Raw genomic sequence first — 19,205 nt, forward strand, 5'->3', positions numbered from 1 at the left:
AGATCGTAATTCAGATAGTTAAACTTTTTTTTTTGACGCAAGACAATTGGAAATTTGAACATATACTGGATATTTGATATTTGTAATACTGATTTTTTTCAGGTGTGATAAAGTACGATTGATTTTTTTCAGGTACGATGTTTGACTATATTAAAAGTGGTGGTCTTATCTTTTAGAGATAACTTCTGAAATATTTAAGGGTGAAATAATTTGATATCTGGGATGTGCAAAAAATAATATGGGATGACTTTATGGATGAAACAAGATTGGCCATGAGTTTGTGATTGCTGAAGCTGGGTACGTGGGAATTTGTTATACTATGCTCCTCTACCTACTTTCGTATATGACTGAAATACTCTGTCATAAGATTTTTAAAATACCAGTTTATACTGATCGACCAATTTCAATTGACTACCACAGAGTTCTTGCTTACCTCTCCCATTCTGTATTTATATCTTTTTTCTCCCACACTAAGAACTCTGGATCCCAACCCTGTAGCTATCTTTTGTCAGAATATAAAGATGACAAGAACCTGGATCTTTAATTAAATAATCTGGTGAATTAACTAACATTGGATTTAATTGCCCTACCTTGGAATTTCTTATGGGAGATAACTAATTTTTTTATTGTGATAAAATATACGTAAGTTTACTGTTTTAACCATTTTTCTGTGTACAGTTCAGTGGCATTAAGTACATGACACATTATGGTGCAACCTTCGCCACCATCCATCTCCAGAACTTTTTTTCATCTTACCAGACTGAAACTCCATACCTATTAAATGGTAACTCCCCAGTTCTCTCCTTTCCCAGCCCCTGGTAACTCCCATTCTACTTTCTGTCTCTATGAATCTGACTACTCTAGGTACCTAATAAGAGTGGAATTATACAGTGTTTGTTCTTTTGTGACTGGCTTATTTAACTTAACATGCCCCTTGTCTTTGTCTATTCAGGCTGCCGTAACAAACTACCAGAGACTGGGTGGCTTAAATAACAATTTATTTCTCACAGTTCTTAGAAGTCCAAGATGAAGGCACCAGCAGATTCTGTGTCTGGTTCACAGATTGCTGTCTTCTCACTGTGTCCTCACATGGCACAAGGGGACAGAGAGCTCTTTGGGGCCTCTTTTATAAGGGCACACTAATCCCACTCATGAAGGCCCTACCCTTATGACCTAATCACCTCCCAGAGGTCCCACCTCCTAATGATCATCACACTGAGGGTTAGGATTTCAGCATATGAATTTTGGGGGCCGGGGGGACAGAAACGTTCCATCTATAACAGTCCTCAAAGTTGTGTGTTGTATGTAGCATGTGTCAGAATTTCTTCCTTTTTAAGGCTGAATAGTCCATTGTATGTATATACCATTTTGTTTATCCTATTCATCTGTCATGCACGTTTGGGTTGTTTCTACGTTTTGGCTATTGTAAATAACGCTCCTTTGAACACTGGTGTTCAAATAAATATCTGTTCAGGTCTGTGCTTTGAATTCATTCGAGTATATACCCAGAATTGCAATTGCTGGATCGTAAGATAATTCTGTGTTTAACTTTTGAGGAATTACCGTACTGTTTTCCATAGTGGCTGCACTATTTTAATTCCCACCAGCAATGTTGTACAGGGCTTCAATTTCTCCATATCCTTACCTACACTAGTTATTTTCTGTTTTTGTTTTTGATAATAGCCATCCTCATGGATGTCAAGTGGATTTGATTTACACTGTGGTTTTGATTTACATGTCCATGATGATTAGTTATACCGAGCAAATCTTCATGTGTTTATTGGCCACTTGTATATCTTTAGAGAAATGTCTTTTCAGGTCCTTTGCCTGTCTTAAAATTGGGGATTTTTTTGTTGTTTATCTGTAGGAATTCTTAATATATGCTGGATGTTAATCCCTTATATGATTATGATTTGCACGTTTTTCTCTCATTCCATGTGTTACCTTTTCACTCTGTTACTTGTGTCCTTTGCACCAAAGGTTTTAATTTTGGTGAAGTTCAGTTTATTTTTTCTTTTTTTGCCTGTTTTTCAGTGTCGTATTCAAGAAATCATTGCCAAATCCAGTGCCATGATGCTTTTCCCCTGTGTTTCTTCTAAGAGTTTTATAGTTTTAGGTCTTTTAAAAAAATATATTTATTTTATTTTATTTTATTTATGTATGTATGTATGGCTGCGTTGGGTATTCCTTGCTGCGCGCAGGCTTTTTCTAGTTGTGGCGAGGGGGGGCTACTCTTTGTGGCGGTGCGTGGGCTTCTCACTGTGGTGGCTTCTCTTGTTGCAGAGCACAGGCTCTAGGCCCGCAGGCTTCAGTAGTTGTGGCACGTGGGCTCAGTAGTTGTGCTTCACGGGCTCTAGAGCGCAGGCTCAGTAGTTGTGGTGCACGGGCTTCGTTGCTCCACGGCATGTGGGATTTTCCCGGACCAGGGCTCGAACCCTTGTCCCCTGCATTGGCAGGCGGATTCTTAACCACTGCGCCACCAGGGGAGTCCTAGTTTTAGGTCTTATGTTGAGGTCTTTGATCCATTTTAAGTCAGTTTTTGTAAATGGTATAAGGTACGAGTCCAACTTCATTCTTTTACACATGGATATCCAGTTTTTCCAACACCATGTGTTGAAAAGACCTTGTCAGAAAGCATTTGACCATGTGTGGAAGGGTCATGTGTGACCAGATTTGGAGTAGAATAGTGTTTATTTCTGGGCTTTCTATTCCATTGGGCTATATATGTCTGCATTTATGCCAGTCCCATACTGTTGATTTCTTAGCTTCATAGTAAGTTTTGAAATCAGGAAGTGTAAGACTTCCAACTTTGTTCTTTTTCAAGATTAGTCTGGCTTTTCAGGTCCCTTGAGATTCCACATGAATTTTAGGATGGATTTTTCTATTTCTGAAAAAAACATCATCAGGATATTGATAGGGATTACATCAAGTCTGTAGAACGCTTTGGGTAATATTGAACAATATTAACAATATTAAATCTCCCAATCCATGAACATGGGATGTCTTTCCATTTATGTTTTTAATTTCTTTCAGTAACGTTTTGTAGTTTTCCTTGTGTAAGTCTTTCACCTCATTTATTAAGTTTATTCTTAAATATTTTATTCTTTTTGACACTATTGTAAAAGGAATTTCCTTTTTGTATTGCTCATTTTTAATATATAGAAATGCCACCGATTTTTGTGCATTGATTTTGTATCCTACAACTTTGCTAAGATAACAAGTAATTTTATTCCTTAAGTGAAGTGCTAAAATGTTTGAAAATCCCGTTTGACTCAGAACATATCACCTAGAAATCTGATGAGATCAGATACAGGGTTAAGCCTCAGGCACTGTGCCTTTTGTGTCTGTACCAGACGGCTGCTTGTGTAGGTTAGATCCTGTGCAGCAGTATGTGGTGGCCTTGTGTCTACTTAAGGTATTTCTTAATTCTGTTTTCCACATATTCATCAGCAGAAGACAAAGAACCTGAATTCCGATTATCCAGTACCAGAGCATCACATCAGGAAATTTGTTGATATCTGATTTTTTGTTGATTCTCTTCCTACCCACTTTCCTAGTATGCTAAGGAAATAGGGTGAATAAATTATCTTCCTGGGAATGAGGGTGGGGTATAGGAATAATGTGGTATAGGAAAATATTTTTTTACTGTTAAACCAAAAATGGATATTTTCGTTTGTGAGTGAGAATGCTGTTGGTGTTTTTTACTTCAGATTTGTCTTTAAAGTGTTATGTCCATCCCATAGTGCTAGGTGCCCCCTGCTGGACACATAGTGGTAGATGCTTCTTTACAACGCTCTCTGATTAGTTCATCCTGCTGAGCAGCTGTGTGTGTGATTCCTCTAAAGATAATGTTAAAGCGTTTCTGTGCTAAGTTTTCTAATTAGTCACATCTTAAACTGAACTAAGTTTGGTGACACTACATTTTTTAGAAATCAGCAAAATTTAGTTATTTAAATTACCATAGAAGAATATATCTTGGGAACTGGTGTAGATTGAAACGTCTTTGTTTTATCCAACAACAGGATTGAATTATATGACTAAGAAAACCAACAAGTATTTCCTGTCATATTTATCAAAAAAGAGTCTTTGAAGGAATGTGTAAAGTGCTTTACTTAAACAAATAGCTGTGTTGACTTCCAGTGGAGGGTGGTGATCTAAGCCCATGTGTTAAAAAAGACAAACACACTGAAATGACCAAGAAGCATAATGGGGAGAGTTCAGTTTCCTTGGAAACCCTGGAAGAGTGCTGTAACAAAACTGAAAAGAATTTTGGCAAGAGACAGTACAGATGAGAAACATAGTGAGGGAAGTCCTCATTAGCTGACTTGGGTTCATTTATGTGGTTGAGAATCCCTCCTGGGGTGTGACTAAAGGAGCCTACCTTGAGCAGCCAGAGCTAGAATTGAAGGTGGTTCATGGGGCAGTTGGTTGGTGAGGTATTTTGTACTTTGAAGCAGGGTTAAACACTGAATGAATCAGCATGGTTCTTACCAAGGGGAATGTGACCAGTTGAGAGGGGCTGGCTACCCATGGTTGTAGGAGAGAGACTAACCATGAAGCACAATGTTAAAACTCCCTGCTCTAAAGCTTCCTTCTCTGGCCTTGTAATCCTGCTTTCTGACCACATATTGCTGAATTGATTAGCTGACTAAGGGTAATGTGTGGCAGACAGTCTCTAAGATGGCCCCCAGTGACCCCTGCCCCCCACTCATGTCCTTGTGTACTTATGTCCCTCCCCTTGAGTATGGTTGGACCTAGTGACTTGCTTCCACAAGTGTGGCAAAAGTGATGGGATGTCACTTTCAAGGTTAGGTTACAACAAAGCTTTGGCTTCCACCAAAGCCTTTTGGGCGGCCCTGTCATTTGCTCTGAGGGAAGCCATCTCCCACTTAGTGAGCTTCCCTGTGGAGCTCATGCGGCCAGCAGCCCTTGAAGACCCGAGGCCTGCCAGCAGCCGTGTGCACGAGCTTGGTTTGCAAGCAGACCCTCCCCCACTGGCCCTCATCAAGTTTGGAGGTGGCAGGTGCCCTGTCTGACACATTGCTGCCTTTTGAGAGATCCTGAGTGAGATGCACCCAGCTAAGCCACACTCAGATCCCTGATCCACGGGAACTGTGACATAATACTTGTTCACTGTCTTAAGCTGCTGAATTTGGGCTAATTTGTTAGGCAGCAGTTGAGAACTAATGCAGGAAGTAACAATGTAAACATCTCCCCATCCCCAAAGATTTGAACTTGGTTGTAAGTGTTTTTTGATTGAACCCAACACAGTTCCCAATATTGCATAAACATAGACCTCTCTCTTTAAAGTTGAATACACAAAAAGACACAGATGCAGTCTAAGAGAAGGTGACAGACTTACTGCAAGAAACAAGAGAGGACATTGAAATTTAAAGAAGAACTAATTAATATTCTCAAGACTCTTGAGCATTTGAAGAAAAAGTATCAGAGAGCAGAAAAAGGAATTCTTAAGTGAAATATGTGATTCTTAACTATTGACTCTTTGGAGGCAGGAAGCAGCAGGGCTGTAGAAATACTCCTGCAAGTCAGAGGAAAAAAATAAGATGAATATTACAGACAAAAATACAAGAAATACAAATAATAGATTCCATGTAGAATATAAGTTCAGAGTGAGAGGTCAGAGAGAACAGATCAGAAGGGCTCAGGGAATATATTTAACATTTATTGAGCACTTACTATGTGCCACGTGTTTGGCAAGTTGAAACTGATTTAAAAATCTCTACACAACTTCCATGTGGAAGGGTCTGTTAATACTATATTCTTTTACAGATAACTGAAGTGCATACCAAGCAAAATAAATGGGATCCACACCTAGAAATAGCCTAGTGGATTTCTAAATTTTAAGATGTGGAAATAAATAGTACAAGTATTGAGACAAGAAACAGGTTACTGGCAAAGGAAGGTATATCAAGTAGACATTGTGTTTGTCTTCTGTATGCTAGAGCTGTCCAGTTAGTGGTAGCCACTAGCCATGTGTAGCCATTAAACTTAATCAAAATAAATTTGTTCTCTCACCGCTGGCAGTTCAAGTGCTCAGTAAATAGCTACATGTGGCTAGTGGCTACCATGTTGAACAGTGCAGAATAGAACATTTCTGTGATCACAGAAGGTTTTGTTGAACCCTGCTGCGCTAAAAGACAGTGAGTGGAGTGCCATGTAGAAAACTTTGAGGAAAAAACTGTGTAAACTGAGAATCTTAAATTGGTGAAACTATCCTTCACATAGGGCAATAGAATAGCATTTTCCAGGCTTGGAACGACCCAGTGTATCACTCAAGTGCTTTTCTTGAAAAAATACTACACTCAGTATACCCAGCCCCCTGAGAAGTCAGCAGCTCTGGAGCATGATGAGTCAGCTTCAGTGTTTGCTTAACCCCCTGTTTCCCAGAATAATCCAAGACATATAAAAGTAAGGGAAAATCTTCATCAGTGTCAGACGTGAAGAGGATGCCCTTGATAAGCCAGATTTCAAACTGTCAGAGCAGTGATTTCAGCCTAGACAGCTCAGTGCCAGAGCTGCTTCTCGCCACAGACAATAACTTTTATTTCAAGGACACCAGCCCCCTGAAACCACTTTTGTCAAAATCACCCCCAAATTCTGCATGTCACCAAATCCAAGTTTACTTCTCAGCATTCCCTTGATTTCTATGCACTTTCGGACACAGTTCATCACTGCCTCCTTTTACTTATTCATTTATTTACTTATTTTATTTTTTTCTGGATGCGCCGCATGGCATGCGGGATCTTAGTTCCCCGACCAGGGATCGAACCCCTGCCCCCTGCAGTGGCAGCGCGGAGTCCTAACCACTGGACCACCAGGGAATTCCCCATCACTGCCTCTTTTCAGAAAGACTGTCTTTGCCTGGCTTCCAGAAAAGCTCTTCTTACCTCACCAGTAGTACTGGTGCATTCTCCTTTCCTAGCTGCTTTCTCCTTTTCAGCTAGTGGTGGGAGAGCCTGAAGGCTCAGTCCTCAGACCAGACCTTGTTTTCTTATCTGTACTTGCTCTCTAGGAAATCACACTTAGTCCTTAAATGCCTCTACTAATTGATGATACTCTAATTTATATCTCCTCTTCCTCCCATAAACTGTCAAATCTGTCTAGCTGCCTGGATGACGTTTCTACATGTGTGTCTGGTCGAAATCAACACCAAAGATGTGAAAATGGAATTTTTGGCTCCTTTCTTACCCCAAACCTGCTCGCTCTTGGTGTGTCTCTCCTCAGTAAATGGCACTGACTTTCCTCCATTGGACATGGTTCTAAAACCTTGGAATCATCCTGTGACACCTCTTTTGAAACCTCAGCAAGTTCTGCAGTACTGTCTTCATATTGTATTCTGAATTCATCCATTTCTCTGGCTGCCACCTGAGTTCAGACCATCATCATCTCTTACTCAGGCTACTGCAATAACTTATGAACCAGATGAGCACTTTAAAACATAAATTAAAAACTCTCCAATGGCTTCTTATCACTTACGACAAATCCACAGTACTACCATGGCTTACAAGGCTGAATATGGTTTGGTCTCTGTTAAATGCTCCATCTTTTCTACCACGTTATTCTGCATTCGTCTTATCAAGTTTGGCAAACTCATTTCTGCTTAGGTCCTCTGCTTGGAATGCTTTACTTTACAAGCTTGGATGACTAATTCCCTGTTCATTTTGGTTTCTGCCTAAGTCGTCTCCTCAGGGAGGCTTTCTTTGACTACCCTACTGTATTTGTATGGTACTTATTAGCACTACCCGGTACATTCTATATTTATCATTCATTTGTTTATCATATGCCCCCATCACTAGAATGTATGATCCATGAGGGCAGGGATTTTTTGGTCTGTCTTATGAACTCCCATATCCCTAGCACCTAGAAACGCTGGCATAACCTGGAGTGTCTTAACATGTATTAGATGCTCAGTAAAATATTTGTTAAAGGAATGACTCTCTTAAGAATTTGTTGAAGGAATGAGCAAAACAACAAAAATGTGCAGGATTTATAAAAAATAAGATCAGTTGTCAGAGGAGTGAACTTTTAGTTCAAGTAAGTGGAGAAAAACTTTAATTCTCTTTGAGTAAGATTCATGAAAGAAATTGCATCTTTGAAAATGGAATCGTGAAATTAATTTCAAATTATTTGAAAAATACGATTATAATTGTTTAAAAAGTATAGCGGAAACAATGAGTTGCAGTGTAAATACAATTGAAACAAGGTCAGAGAACTATCACCAAGAGCAAACTAACCTAGCAGAACTGAGAAGAAAAGGATAAAAAAGGGAAAGATGAGGAAAAAGAATGTTCTGAACGAAATTACTTTTTTGGTAGTAATGTATGATGTATTCCTTTTGGTTAAGAGTTTTGGTGAAATCATTCATGACATACTCTTTTGAACTTAGCCAATGGTGCTTAGCTTTTTTCTTTTACCTGAAGTTGGACCTGCCATTTAGATGCTATTAAAGAATACCTAAAGTAAGGTAAAATATCTGTCCATTGATGGTAATAAGTACATTCAGCCAGCATGAGAACCTGGACATTATTCTTGCTTTCATCTTCAGCTCTCCACAGCTTACTAATTATCAAGGCTTGCTTTATATACTTCATAAATGAATTTTAAAGTCTGTACACTTCTGTCCCCTCTTTTGCCTCCATGCTTTAGTTTCTTCATCTGTTAAATGGGTATATTAGTACCACCAGCTTCATAGATTTGTTATGAAGATTAAATACCTAACATACTGTAAGTGAATTTTAAATGTTGGCTACTTATAATATTGTTACTATACTAATACTGATTCCCTCAGGTCACCTTCATTGCTTACCAGGATTTCTGGAGTAACTCTCGATTTGTCTCCAGACTTCCCTCAACTTGCCCTTCTCCCAATTCCCAGTCCACTTCAGCCTGAGTTATCTAAGGTGCATGTCTAATTGGATTACTCATATTTAAAACTCCCCAGTGGGCTTCCTTTTGTCATCAGAATAAAGTCGATAACATTATTTGTATTGTATCTTAAAGTTCTCTAACCTCTTTTTCTAAATATTCTGCCTCTTTGTACCCAGTTTGTAGGTGAGCTGAAGGAATTCTATCAGAAAACAAATTTGCTCTGGGTGGTCAGTGAAGTGCTTTCAGGTTCTTATAGCGTGGCCATAATAATCCTAGTTTGTAAAGATTTTAGGCAGATATTAATAACCAGATACCCATCTGGTTATAAAAATATCTTAATAAGGCATGCGTAGATGCAGGAGCTTTGTGCAGTACTGCTTGTTTGTATAATCTCCACGAGAAACGATTTGCATTTTATTTTGATAATGCAACCTAATGAGATGATTTGTTTAGTGGACTTAATTATGAATCTGTTAAAAGTTGGTAAACATCTAATGAAGATGGTAACTAGGCTTAGAATGGTCAATTTAGAGCTCTTCTTTCTAACATTATATATAACATTAATACACCAAGCCTTGTTTGTTAAATCACCCCTGTAGACTAAATGTATTAGCAACTGTTTATCTTTCTGTTCTTTGTTGCAGGAGGGTATTGTTCCATTCCATTTTATCCAAACATGATATCAGATTATCCAGGAACAAGTAAAAAAGAAGGGAGGCTGGTTCCAGAACACATCTCTGGAAATCGCCTTACGGACCCTGACTCTCATGGCAGCATTACAATGTAGGTTCCGTATGAGCATCAGTAGCCAGCGGTCTTCGTTGAGCTTATCTCATAACGCGTTCCCGGTCACTGAGTCAGGGGTTGAGAAACGGTTATTATGAAGGCTGTTAGCACTCACTTTGTTCTTGGCAATCATGGTAAAATCGAGGTGATATTTTGACCAAGAGACAGAAGTACAGGATCGTATCCTCAACCAGTTGTGCTTCAACCTGAGGCCTCTTGAGTGTATCTACAAAGAAGCAGCAAGCCCGGCAGCTGCAATACTTTGTTCCTAGTTTGGGCTTTAGCCTCAGGCTCCTGGGAGCTCAGCTGGACCATTTGGGGAACTTTTTTTACCTAGGCTAGATTGATTGACTGGAATAGTCTAGAAACAAGGGAAACTGCTTGTTTCTGCTTTGTGCAACAGAGCCCAAACCCCAGCCCACATCTGCTTTTTACCAGTTTGCCTACTGTGTGCCTTATTCAGGGATCATTTCTTTGCATTTATGGCTTGTTTAGTCCTAAAAGCAACTCTGAGGTAGGTATTTACAGATGAGGAAATTAAGCGTTCAAGGGGCTGAGTTACTTCCTTAGGGTCATACAGACAGAAGAAATGGCAGTTTGACAGTGGGGAAATGACCAGTCTGACTTCTGGTCATTTCCTGCACAAGTTCCCTGCAGATGTGGCCCCAAGAATGTGGTAGAGGTGCGCTAAGGTAATGATCCCTCAGTCCTCGGAGCGGACGCGAGCAGCCTCCCCTCACCTCCACGCCAGCGTGCCCTGGCGGGAGGGAGGTGGAGGTGCACCGGCTGCTACCGGCAGCAGGAGTGCCGCCCTCCCTGCAGCCTTTCAGGCTACAGTGATCTGCCCTAGCCCATGCAAAGTAGGAGAGAGGAGTCGGGACGGGAGAGAGGCAGAAGTGGTTGGGGCCTGCTCACTGCAGGAGCCAGGTGAGCAGGGCACGTCTTACTCACTTCTGCGGGGCAAGACATTGCTAAAGGGATGGCATACACTTAACCTTCTTTTTTGGGGTGCCGAAATAAAATGTTCTTAAATTTTGACCACAGCAAACTTGTGGGAGGAGTGTCCTGACCTTTGGGAAAAAGTAACGAGAACTTTGAGCTCCCTCTAGAGGTCAACAGTGACAAAGGAACATCATAGCGGTCTGTAGGGAAATAACTATACCTTCAGCTTGCCTACCCTTTATCAAAAAACTAGCATTTTATAGCTGCATTATCCAGCAAAGTATTTTCTATGCTAGGGAGTAATTAGTTACCTTTGAGAAGAAATTTGGGTGAATCATATTCTGCTTAGCTGTGTGGGGCAATCCTGAAGTGCAGTGTTCTCCGCATAGGGTATATACTAAATGAAGAGAGGAGAAAAGACCGTGAAAATGATCGTGTGTCTGAACAAGGATAACATGCTTTTTTTTTTTTTTTTACATTTATTTTATTTTATTTTTTTAACATCTTTATTAGACGTTATTTGCTTTACAAGATAACAGGCTTCTTAATGAGAACTCTTATGTGTTGAAACAAACTGGATCAAAATGAGAATTAATTTCTGTGCCTTTATGTGCCAGGATGGTTTGACAGCAGGCCCTTGACTATAATGGAGAGTAGTTTGCCTGCTGTGTTCTCACCCCACTTCCCCAACATCTGAAAAGAAAAAAAAGCAGTGAGTACCGGAAGATTAGGATTATGAAATCCAAGTTGTAGGCATGTGCTAAAACTTCTAAGAAGGCTAACACACACCGTTTCTTAACTTTTAGAAAGAACCTCAGCTGACCAAATGAGAATCTATTCCAGGATAGAAATCTCAGTCATGGTCAGATAATCCAAGGATGAGAGTTAGTTACGGTGCTCTAGTTATTCCTTTTGTTCTCAGTATATTTATACTTCTCTTCAGAACTGAGAGAATTCAGTTCTTAAAACTTAGTATGTAACTATAGAATGAGTTAGAAGTCATCTTTAATTTGTGGTAATATTAAGAATATCTGAAAGTTACACATTAAAAAAAATATTCCAGAAGTGCTTAAAAAAACCAGAAGGATGGGAATATGTCAGAGGGACCCAGGAGCCAGTCTGAAAGAGTTCTCAGTGGCCAAATCAGGAACAGTTTGAGCAACACAATAATTACATATTATTAGATTATAACCCAAAGTATGACATTAATGCCTGTGAGTTCCTACTGATAAATGATTGATTGGATAAACAAATGAGGGAGAAGAGACAAATTTCCTATACAGAAGAATTCCAAATAATTTAACTAGCTACTCCCCCTCAAAGGGCTGGAGCTTAACACACACACACTCCCTCTCCCTCCCTCTCCCTCTCTCTCTCTGTCCCTTTAGTGGTTTCTTCAGGAGTACATTCTAGGGGCTTGGAGTGACTGGAGGAACTTGGCAGACAGTACCTTGGCCAGGTCATCCGGGTTGTCACCAATAAGTCATACTGGTAGGATGTACCCTTGATGTGATGTGATAAGAATGGCACCTCCTCTCTGTGATCTTCCTGCCAGTAACCCATAATTGTAGTCTGGCTGTGAGGAAAACACAGTCCCAAATGGAGAGACATGCTGCAAAGTACCTGACCAGTACTCTTCAAAGCTGTCAAAGTCATCAAAAACAAGAAAAGCCTGAGAAATCGTCACAGACCATAGGAAGCTAATGTGGTATCCTGGAACTGAAAAAGAACAGTAGGGAAAAACTAATGAAATCTGAACAAAACTGTGGAGTTTAGTTAGTAATCATATTCAAGTGTTAATCCCTTAGTTGTGACAAATGTACCATAGTAATGTAAGATGTAAACAGTAGGAGAAACTAGGTGAGTGTAGATGGGAACGCTCTGTACTGTCTTTGTAACTCTTCTGTAAGTCCAAAATTATGATAAAATAAACTTATAGAAGACGAAAAGATCCAGCTCAGTTAACTCTTGTGTTATGTAGATTTTGTTCCATGACGCTTGAAAAATGGGGAACTTTTCTGTTATGTGTACATGTATTAAGTAGTTTCTGACTTGTGTATGAAAGCAAGGAAGATACCATCTTGTGAAGGTGTGTGAGTTAACGACAGATGACACGAGGCTCTCTGGTGCTTTACTGCTGCAGCAGTGGCTGAAGTTGAGCAGAGCAACTTCATTGTCTGGGTTCCATTCCTATTTCATCATTGATTAGCTTAAAACTAACTGGAAGTAGCTTTCATTAAATCACTATTGTTGATGAGTTCCATGTTAAGAAATAAATCTGGGATCCATTTTTGTCAGAGTGAGATCTCTAGCAGAGATCCGTGGTCACGGGTAGAGTTACGCAACTGTTGCAGATGTGTTGTTCTTTTAGGTCTTCAATTTTTTGCATATTAGAAGTTTATGCATCCTAGTAAAAGCATGTTAATTTTCTCCAGCCAGTATTCTGTTTTCTTCCTCCCTTAGATGTGTTGAGTTTAAGTGTCTGAGTACATGTTGTGTACATGCTCTGTGAAAGACAAATCCTCTGAAGAGATCATCTATCAATGTTTCCTTGCAAATGAGGAATTTGAAGTTCATGAAGATTAATCGACTTACTCACTGTCAAATTATTACTTAATAGCAGAGCTGAGACTGTTTCCCCAGGGTTCTTGTTGCTCTTCCCTAATGGTTAATGAAGAGCCAGGGCTTGTAGGGAAAGGGTGAAAACAGAGGAGGATTTCAGGGAAAATTAGAGCAAAATGTGAAAGGATATTGGCAGAATAAGCACATTTGATGTTTTCTTATATTCTCTAACATTTTAGATACTTTAAAGACATTAGTATCTTTATACATCAAAAATTTTTTTGGATTATTTCAGTAGGATGACTTAGTGACATGAAGTTCCAAGGGAATGAATGCTTTGTGGCTTCTGATATAAATTATGAAGTAGTTTTCTACAGTAATAATATATACTTCTATCTACAGTGTAGGCAGATACCAGCCTTATGAACAATTAGTATTTTCCCTCTAGTTTAGGAGATGGAAAATGGTGTCTTGTTTAAAAATTTATTTAATTTGCTTTGACTGGCTCTTTCCTTATGTTTTACTAGTATTTCCCCTTCTGTGAATTGTTCTCCTATGTCATATGAACTGTTTCTAGAAATAGAAGTATTTTTCCTAGTCCACTTGTCTTCTATTTAGTTATTGTGTAAAAATCACATTTTTCTTTTATTACATCTATAGATTTTAATCTTCTGGTGTAGTTTTACCTCTCCAGAAATCTAATATGAATTAATTCTGTTTGTTTTTTTTCCCCTGATGGAGCACATACAGAAGGGCTGAAGGAAGGGGGAGAGGAAAGAAGGTATTTCAGGCAAGGTAGACAATATATCCAAGCTAAAGAAGGAGTAGTGAGGGTGGGCAAAAGTATGTATGTGGGAGGTGTAAAAACATCAGCTTCACTAGAGAATTTGGTGAGTGCTATGGTACTAGGAAGTAGGATGGTATACCTAAGGGAGGTCTTCATACTGTGGAGGAGATTGAATGCCAGGCAGTACTTCAAAAATCTTCTGGTAATCCTTAGAGGACCTTGAAGGTTTTAGAGCAGGAAAGCATCTCGTAACCAGTAAGTAAAACGTAAGAGACAGATTTTGGCATGTCTGAGATGAGATTCCAGTAGTTGGATTTTGTTCTTGTTTTCTTATGGTATAATTTACATACAGTGAAATTTCTCCTTTTATGTATAGTTCTTCAAGCTTTGATAAAAACCATACAGTCACTACCATAGCCAACATAAAAAGCAGGTCCGTCACTCCAAAAAGTTTCGTGTTCCCTAGTAGTCAACCTCTACCCCACACCTATCCCTGTAGTTATACCTTTTCCAGAATGTCAGATAAATGGAATCATATAGTGTGTAGCCTTTTGAATCTGGCTTCTATCGCTTAGCGTAATGCATTTTGGATTTTATCCATGTTACTGCTTCCATTGGTAGTTTGTTCCTTTTTTTTTTTTTGCTGAGTGGTGCTTCACTGCATGGATATATACCTCATTTTGTTTATTCATTCACCAGTTGAGGATCATTTGGTTTGTGTCCAGTTTTTGGTGATTACAAATAAAGCTGCTATAAACATTTGCATTCAGATTTTTGTGTGAATATAAGTTTTCATTTGACTTGGGTAAACATCTAGTAATGTGGTTGTTGGGTTGCATGGTGTTTGTTTTTAGCTTTATGAGAAACTGCCAAATTTTTCCCCCAAAGTGGGTTGCATTCCTACCAACTATATGTGAGGGCTCCAGTTGCTCAGTACCAGCACCAGCCATTGTCAATTTTTAAATAAAAGTTTAGTCATTTGAATGGTGTGTAGTGCAACCTCATTACTTTTTTTTAGTTTGTAGAGATTCGTCTGTCATTCGTGTATCTGTTACCTGGTCTCCCCGTCTAAGCTCTGGTCACCAATTCCATAATGCTCTGATCGTTTTGTTTATGTTATACCAGTAGGATCAAATATGATTTGTAACTTTTTTTTAACTCAGCGATATAATGTAGATAACATTCGTTCTCAGTACAGTAGATTTTTTTTTGTACTGAGCATGGAAAGTACATGTGGACAAACTATGGAAGGATATACTATACTGAAATTCTCTCAGAAGAGGGGTTAAGAGTAGATGACTATAGTTTTTTACAAAGTAGTTATTTGTGTGATCAAAAAAAAAGAGTAAACTTAGTTTTAATTATAATTCCATTACTGAAATTGGTCTTACAGAAGTCATAACATATATAAATTTCAATACATCTGATACATATTTTGCAATTTGCATGAGTTTGCTTAAAAGATTGTTCATTCATTACTTATGGTTATCCCTTGTGGTGGGATTTCAGGTTTTTTATTCTTTCAGTTTTTATAAGTTGGTTAGTTTTATAGTGATCATTGTATCTCTTTTTTTAAGAAAGAACAATACTATCTTAAATATTTATATACTTATGTTCCTGTAAATCTTTTAAAATATTTTTATTGCAGTACTGATTTTTATCTTTGCCCTTAGAGTTTTAAGGTTACTCAGTGGTTGATTAGAACCAGTGGTTATTAATCTTTAGCTAATTTTATTGTGATTGAGAATGTGGTCTTTATAAGTAGAATATTTTAAGGGGCTCTGTCGCTGCACCTGAGTTTTTTAAATTGCAAAGCTCTTTGGAAGAAATACGTATTTTTATATTGGTATAAAGTTCTGTGTGTGTGTGTGTGTGTGTGTGTGTGTATCAATTATATTTTTCAAGTGTCTGTCCTTTCTCCCTTCCCTGCCTCCCTACCTATTTTTAATCTGTCAGGCGTGGAAAAGGATTTGTCCAGCTTCTATAATTATTGTCAACTCTTCTATTCCTAATAACTCTGAAGTATATGAAGTATAAAGTAAAAATCTTTGAGTATAAAGATTTATGACCATTACATCTTCACCATACCTTTTATCAAATATATACATATTAATAAACTCTAGTCCTATTGAATTCTTTTTTTACCTAATTTTACCAATGATTAAAGGCATTATTGGCACTTACTAGGCATGGGCCGAGTATGCTAGCTATTCTGCAGTTTGCAGGACAGTCTTGAACAGGAAGAAGTTGTCCCATGGTCTGCATGATTTAGAATATTCTGCCAAATGTTCGTGGTGTTGAAAAAGACTTTATTTTCTAAGCCTAAAACCCAACTCTATTTGGTACTTTTAGTATGTGTTTAATGTGTATACTGAAGTTTACTTTGTAAGTAAGGGGACGATTATGCTTTGAAATGCTGGAATTCTTCATGATTTTGCAGTCACATCACTAACAAAAAACTAATGAAGTTTATTGAGTTGCCACTACTGTATACCTTTGTAAGTCTGCATTTATCCCTTGGTTTGATTATTCTACATATACTGTCATCATGCTTGAGCACTTACATACTGGTCTTTTTTCCAAATATTCCCCACCTTTTTTCCTGGGACTGCAGTGATACGTATGTTAGAACACTTGATATTATCCTACAAGTCAATTCTCTCCTTTTTTCACCCCCTCTGTATCATTTTGATTCTGTTACTAGGCCTTCAAGTTCTTGACCTTTTCTACTGCAGCATCTAATCTGTTACTCCCATCCGGTGTATCTTGCATTTCAAATTGTGTACTTTTCATTTTCAGATGTTCCTTCTTTGTCTTGAGCATATGGAGCATATTTACAACAGCTATTTTAAGGCCCTTCTAAAAATGATTCTTCCATCACTTTTGTCATTTCTGGTTCTGTTTCTATTGGTTTGTTTTTCTTCTGGTTATGGGTCATATTTTCCTGCTTCCTTACATTCCTGGTGATTTTAGTTGCCAGACGTGAATTTACGTTGTTGTCGGATTCCGTCCTTGCACGTAGTTAAGTTACTTGAGATCAGTTTTTCAATGTTTGCTTTTAAGCTTTGTCAAGACAAATTCAATATGGTGCTGATTTAGTCTCACCTAAGGTGATACCCTTCTGAGGACTCTACCTGATGCCTTATTAATTATGAGGTTTCTTTACTCTGACTGAGTGGGAGACCTCTTTATTCTGAGCCCTTGTAAGCTTTCTGATGATTCTTTTCTAGGCCTTGTGGAGCAGCACACCACATGTCTTCAGATCAGTATTAAACCAAAGATTTCAAGTGATCTCTGTAGATCCCTTGAACTTTCTCTCTGTACTCTATCCACAAAATCTAGCTGCTTTGGCTTTCCCTAACCCCCAGTTTCTGACTCCACAACCCGGTGAGATTGCTGGTCTGTGTTTGGATTTTTTCTGACTCACTGCACTGTCCAGGCGGTAAGTTACGGCAAATACAGGGCTCACTTACTCTTCTCTAAGAGTTCACAGTCCTAAACTCCATGTTGTCTGTTGTCTGAAAACAGTTTCATATATTTTGTTCCGTTTTCTAGTCATTCATAGCTAGAGGCTGAATCTAGATTGTCTTACTCCCCCATGGTCAGAAGCGGAAGACCAATTACAGATTTTTAATTTTGGCTTTTGTCTTTCACTTCAGCCTTTTGAAAGAGGAAGTGCTAAGTTACTTCACATTTTTATTGGTACTTTTTTGGGACGCCTTCGTTTATGCAGTTAGCTGTAGTGTTCTTTGTTAGCCTTTGTTTTTACTGAAATGTAACAAAAAGGAAAGGAGACTGATTACCTAGTAGAGTTTTGTGGGAAATTAAATATTATTTGCAAAAAGTCAAGATTCAGCATAGCCAACTTGCTAATAAGCTCATTTTCTTCCAGGCGTGAAAGTTTCATTTGATACCTAGAAGTCCACGCTGGCAGCTGCTCTTGCAGCAAGTCTTCACAGATACTTGCTTTTTTCGCCAGAGCGGTCCCTTTTGAGATAATATTAAAAATGTAGAATTATAAGAAATAGTGATTATTCATAGAATTTTTGTGAACCTCTTGTCATGAGATTTATGCTATCTTGTGATGCATAAAGTAGATAGGCCTGAATTTTTTAGGATTATTTGCTGCAGCAATGTTTATAGTATTTTATGAATTTTAACCTTTTAAATTTTCTTCTGTGTTAGTTAGCTTTAAAGACTAATCATATTGAGGGGTACTTAGCACAGTACCCAGCACTGTGTAAGTATGAGCTGCTCTTATGGGGGGGCTCTTAATACTGATGTCTCAGTGATAGCACAGTAAGTGCTCAGTAATGTTTTTGTGAGCAAGTGAATTTGCGACACGGGTTAAAGTATATGCATTGTTTTCTGGGTGGAATAAGAATAACAGGTTGGACCAGGTTAAGTTAAACTTAGGATTAAGTAAAAATGTTTGTGATCTGACATAATTTTATTGAAAAAATACTGCACATTCTTGTTTCATTAAAAAGTGTATCTATATTTAACATATATTTTATTTAATAAAAATTCTCTTAGGTCAGTAAAAAATAATTTTAAAAATAAAGACTAATCATATTGAGAAAAATAACAGAATCAGGTTTGTCAGCATTCAGTGGATGCTATGTTAACTGTTTCAAGTGAAACTTTTGGGAATCTATAATCCAGATGGGTAAAAATATGTAAGCAGCTTATTCTAGTTGATTCCTCCCCCTTTATTTTTAAAACGAAGGGAGCATCTTTATATATTTACTCAGTCTTTATGTCTTAGAATTCATTTTATAATTGTTTATTTTGCCTTACAATATTCCTTCTTTGGTTCTCTTAAACATTTACTAAATCTTTTCTTGGTTAACTGTTTATCTGTTGTGATTACATTCTGCTTATAAGCCCCTTTAGAGGGTAGAATTTAGACTGTGGATCACCCAGCCCCTTGAATATAGCAGGTGCTGAAAAAAATGCTCAGTTTTATGGTAGGGCTACAAGTAACTGTAATGTGGTCATTAGTAAATAGTATAAAGGTGATGTAGTTTGACTCTAAATGTTTTATTGAACACAGACATTTTGGCAATGAAAAAGCAGCAGTAAACTGAACAGATATATTATTTCTTTATTCATCATGCAGTGATTTATAGGATTCTGTGCTGCTACCTTACCCATATGATTGTTCACACCTGCTAAATTTGAATCTTGGCTCTGACACTTGACAGAGGTGTGATAGGCAAGTTACTTAATCTCTCCG

General features: G+C 38.2%; 1 protein-coding gene and 1 long non-coding RNA gene across 3 annotated transcripts in view; one reads left to right on the top strand and one right to left on the bottom strand.

The window, feature by feature from the left end:
* LOC309664125 overlaps positions 1-19,205 on the bottom strand; it is a 764,383-nt gene that overhangs the window by 35,212 nt on the left and 709,966 nt on the right. The window lies entirely within an intron of this gene.
* Positions 1-19,205, top strand: part of PPP2R2A (protein phosphatase 2 regulatory subunit Balpha) — an 83,784-nt gene that overhangs the window by 28,025 nt on the left and 36,554 nt on the right. The window contains exon 1 of one of the 2 annotated variants that reach the window (XM_082468979.1): positions 9,642-9,672. The exons of the other annotated variant lie outside the window; for it this stretch is intronic. Coding sequence (XP_082325105.1) covers positions 9,657-9,672 — 16 coding nt within the window. The 5' untranslated portion in view covers positions 9,642-9,656. Of the gene's footprint in view, positions 1-9,641; positions 9,673-19,205 lie in introns of those variants that run through there. 2 annotated transcript variants of the gene reach the window in all.

The sequence above is a fragment of the Balaenoptera physalus genome (assembly GCF_965194825.1).
Source record: "Balaenoptera physalus genome assembly, chromosome: 7".
Lineage (NCBI taxonomy): Eukaryota > Metazoa > Chordata > Mammalia > Artiodactyla > Balaenopteridae > Balaenoptera > Balaenoptera physalus.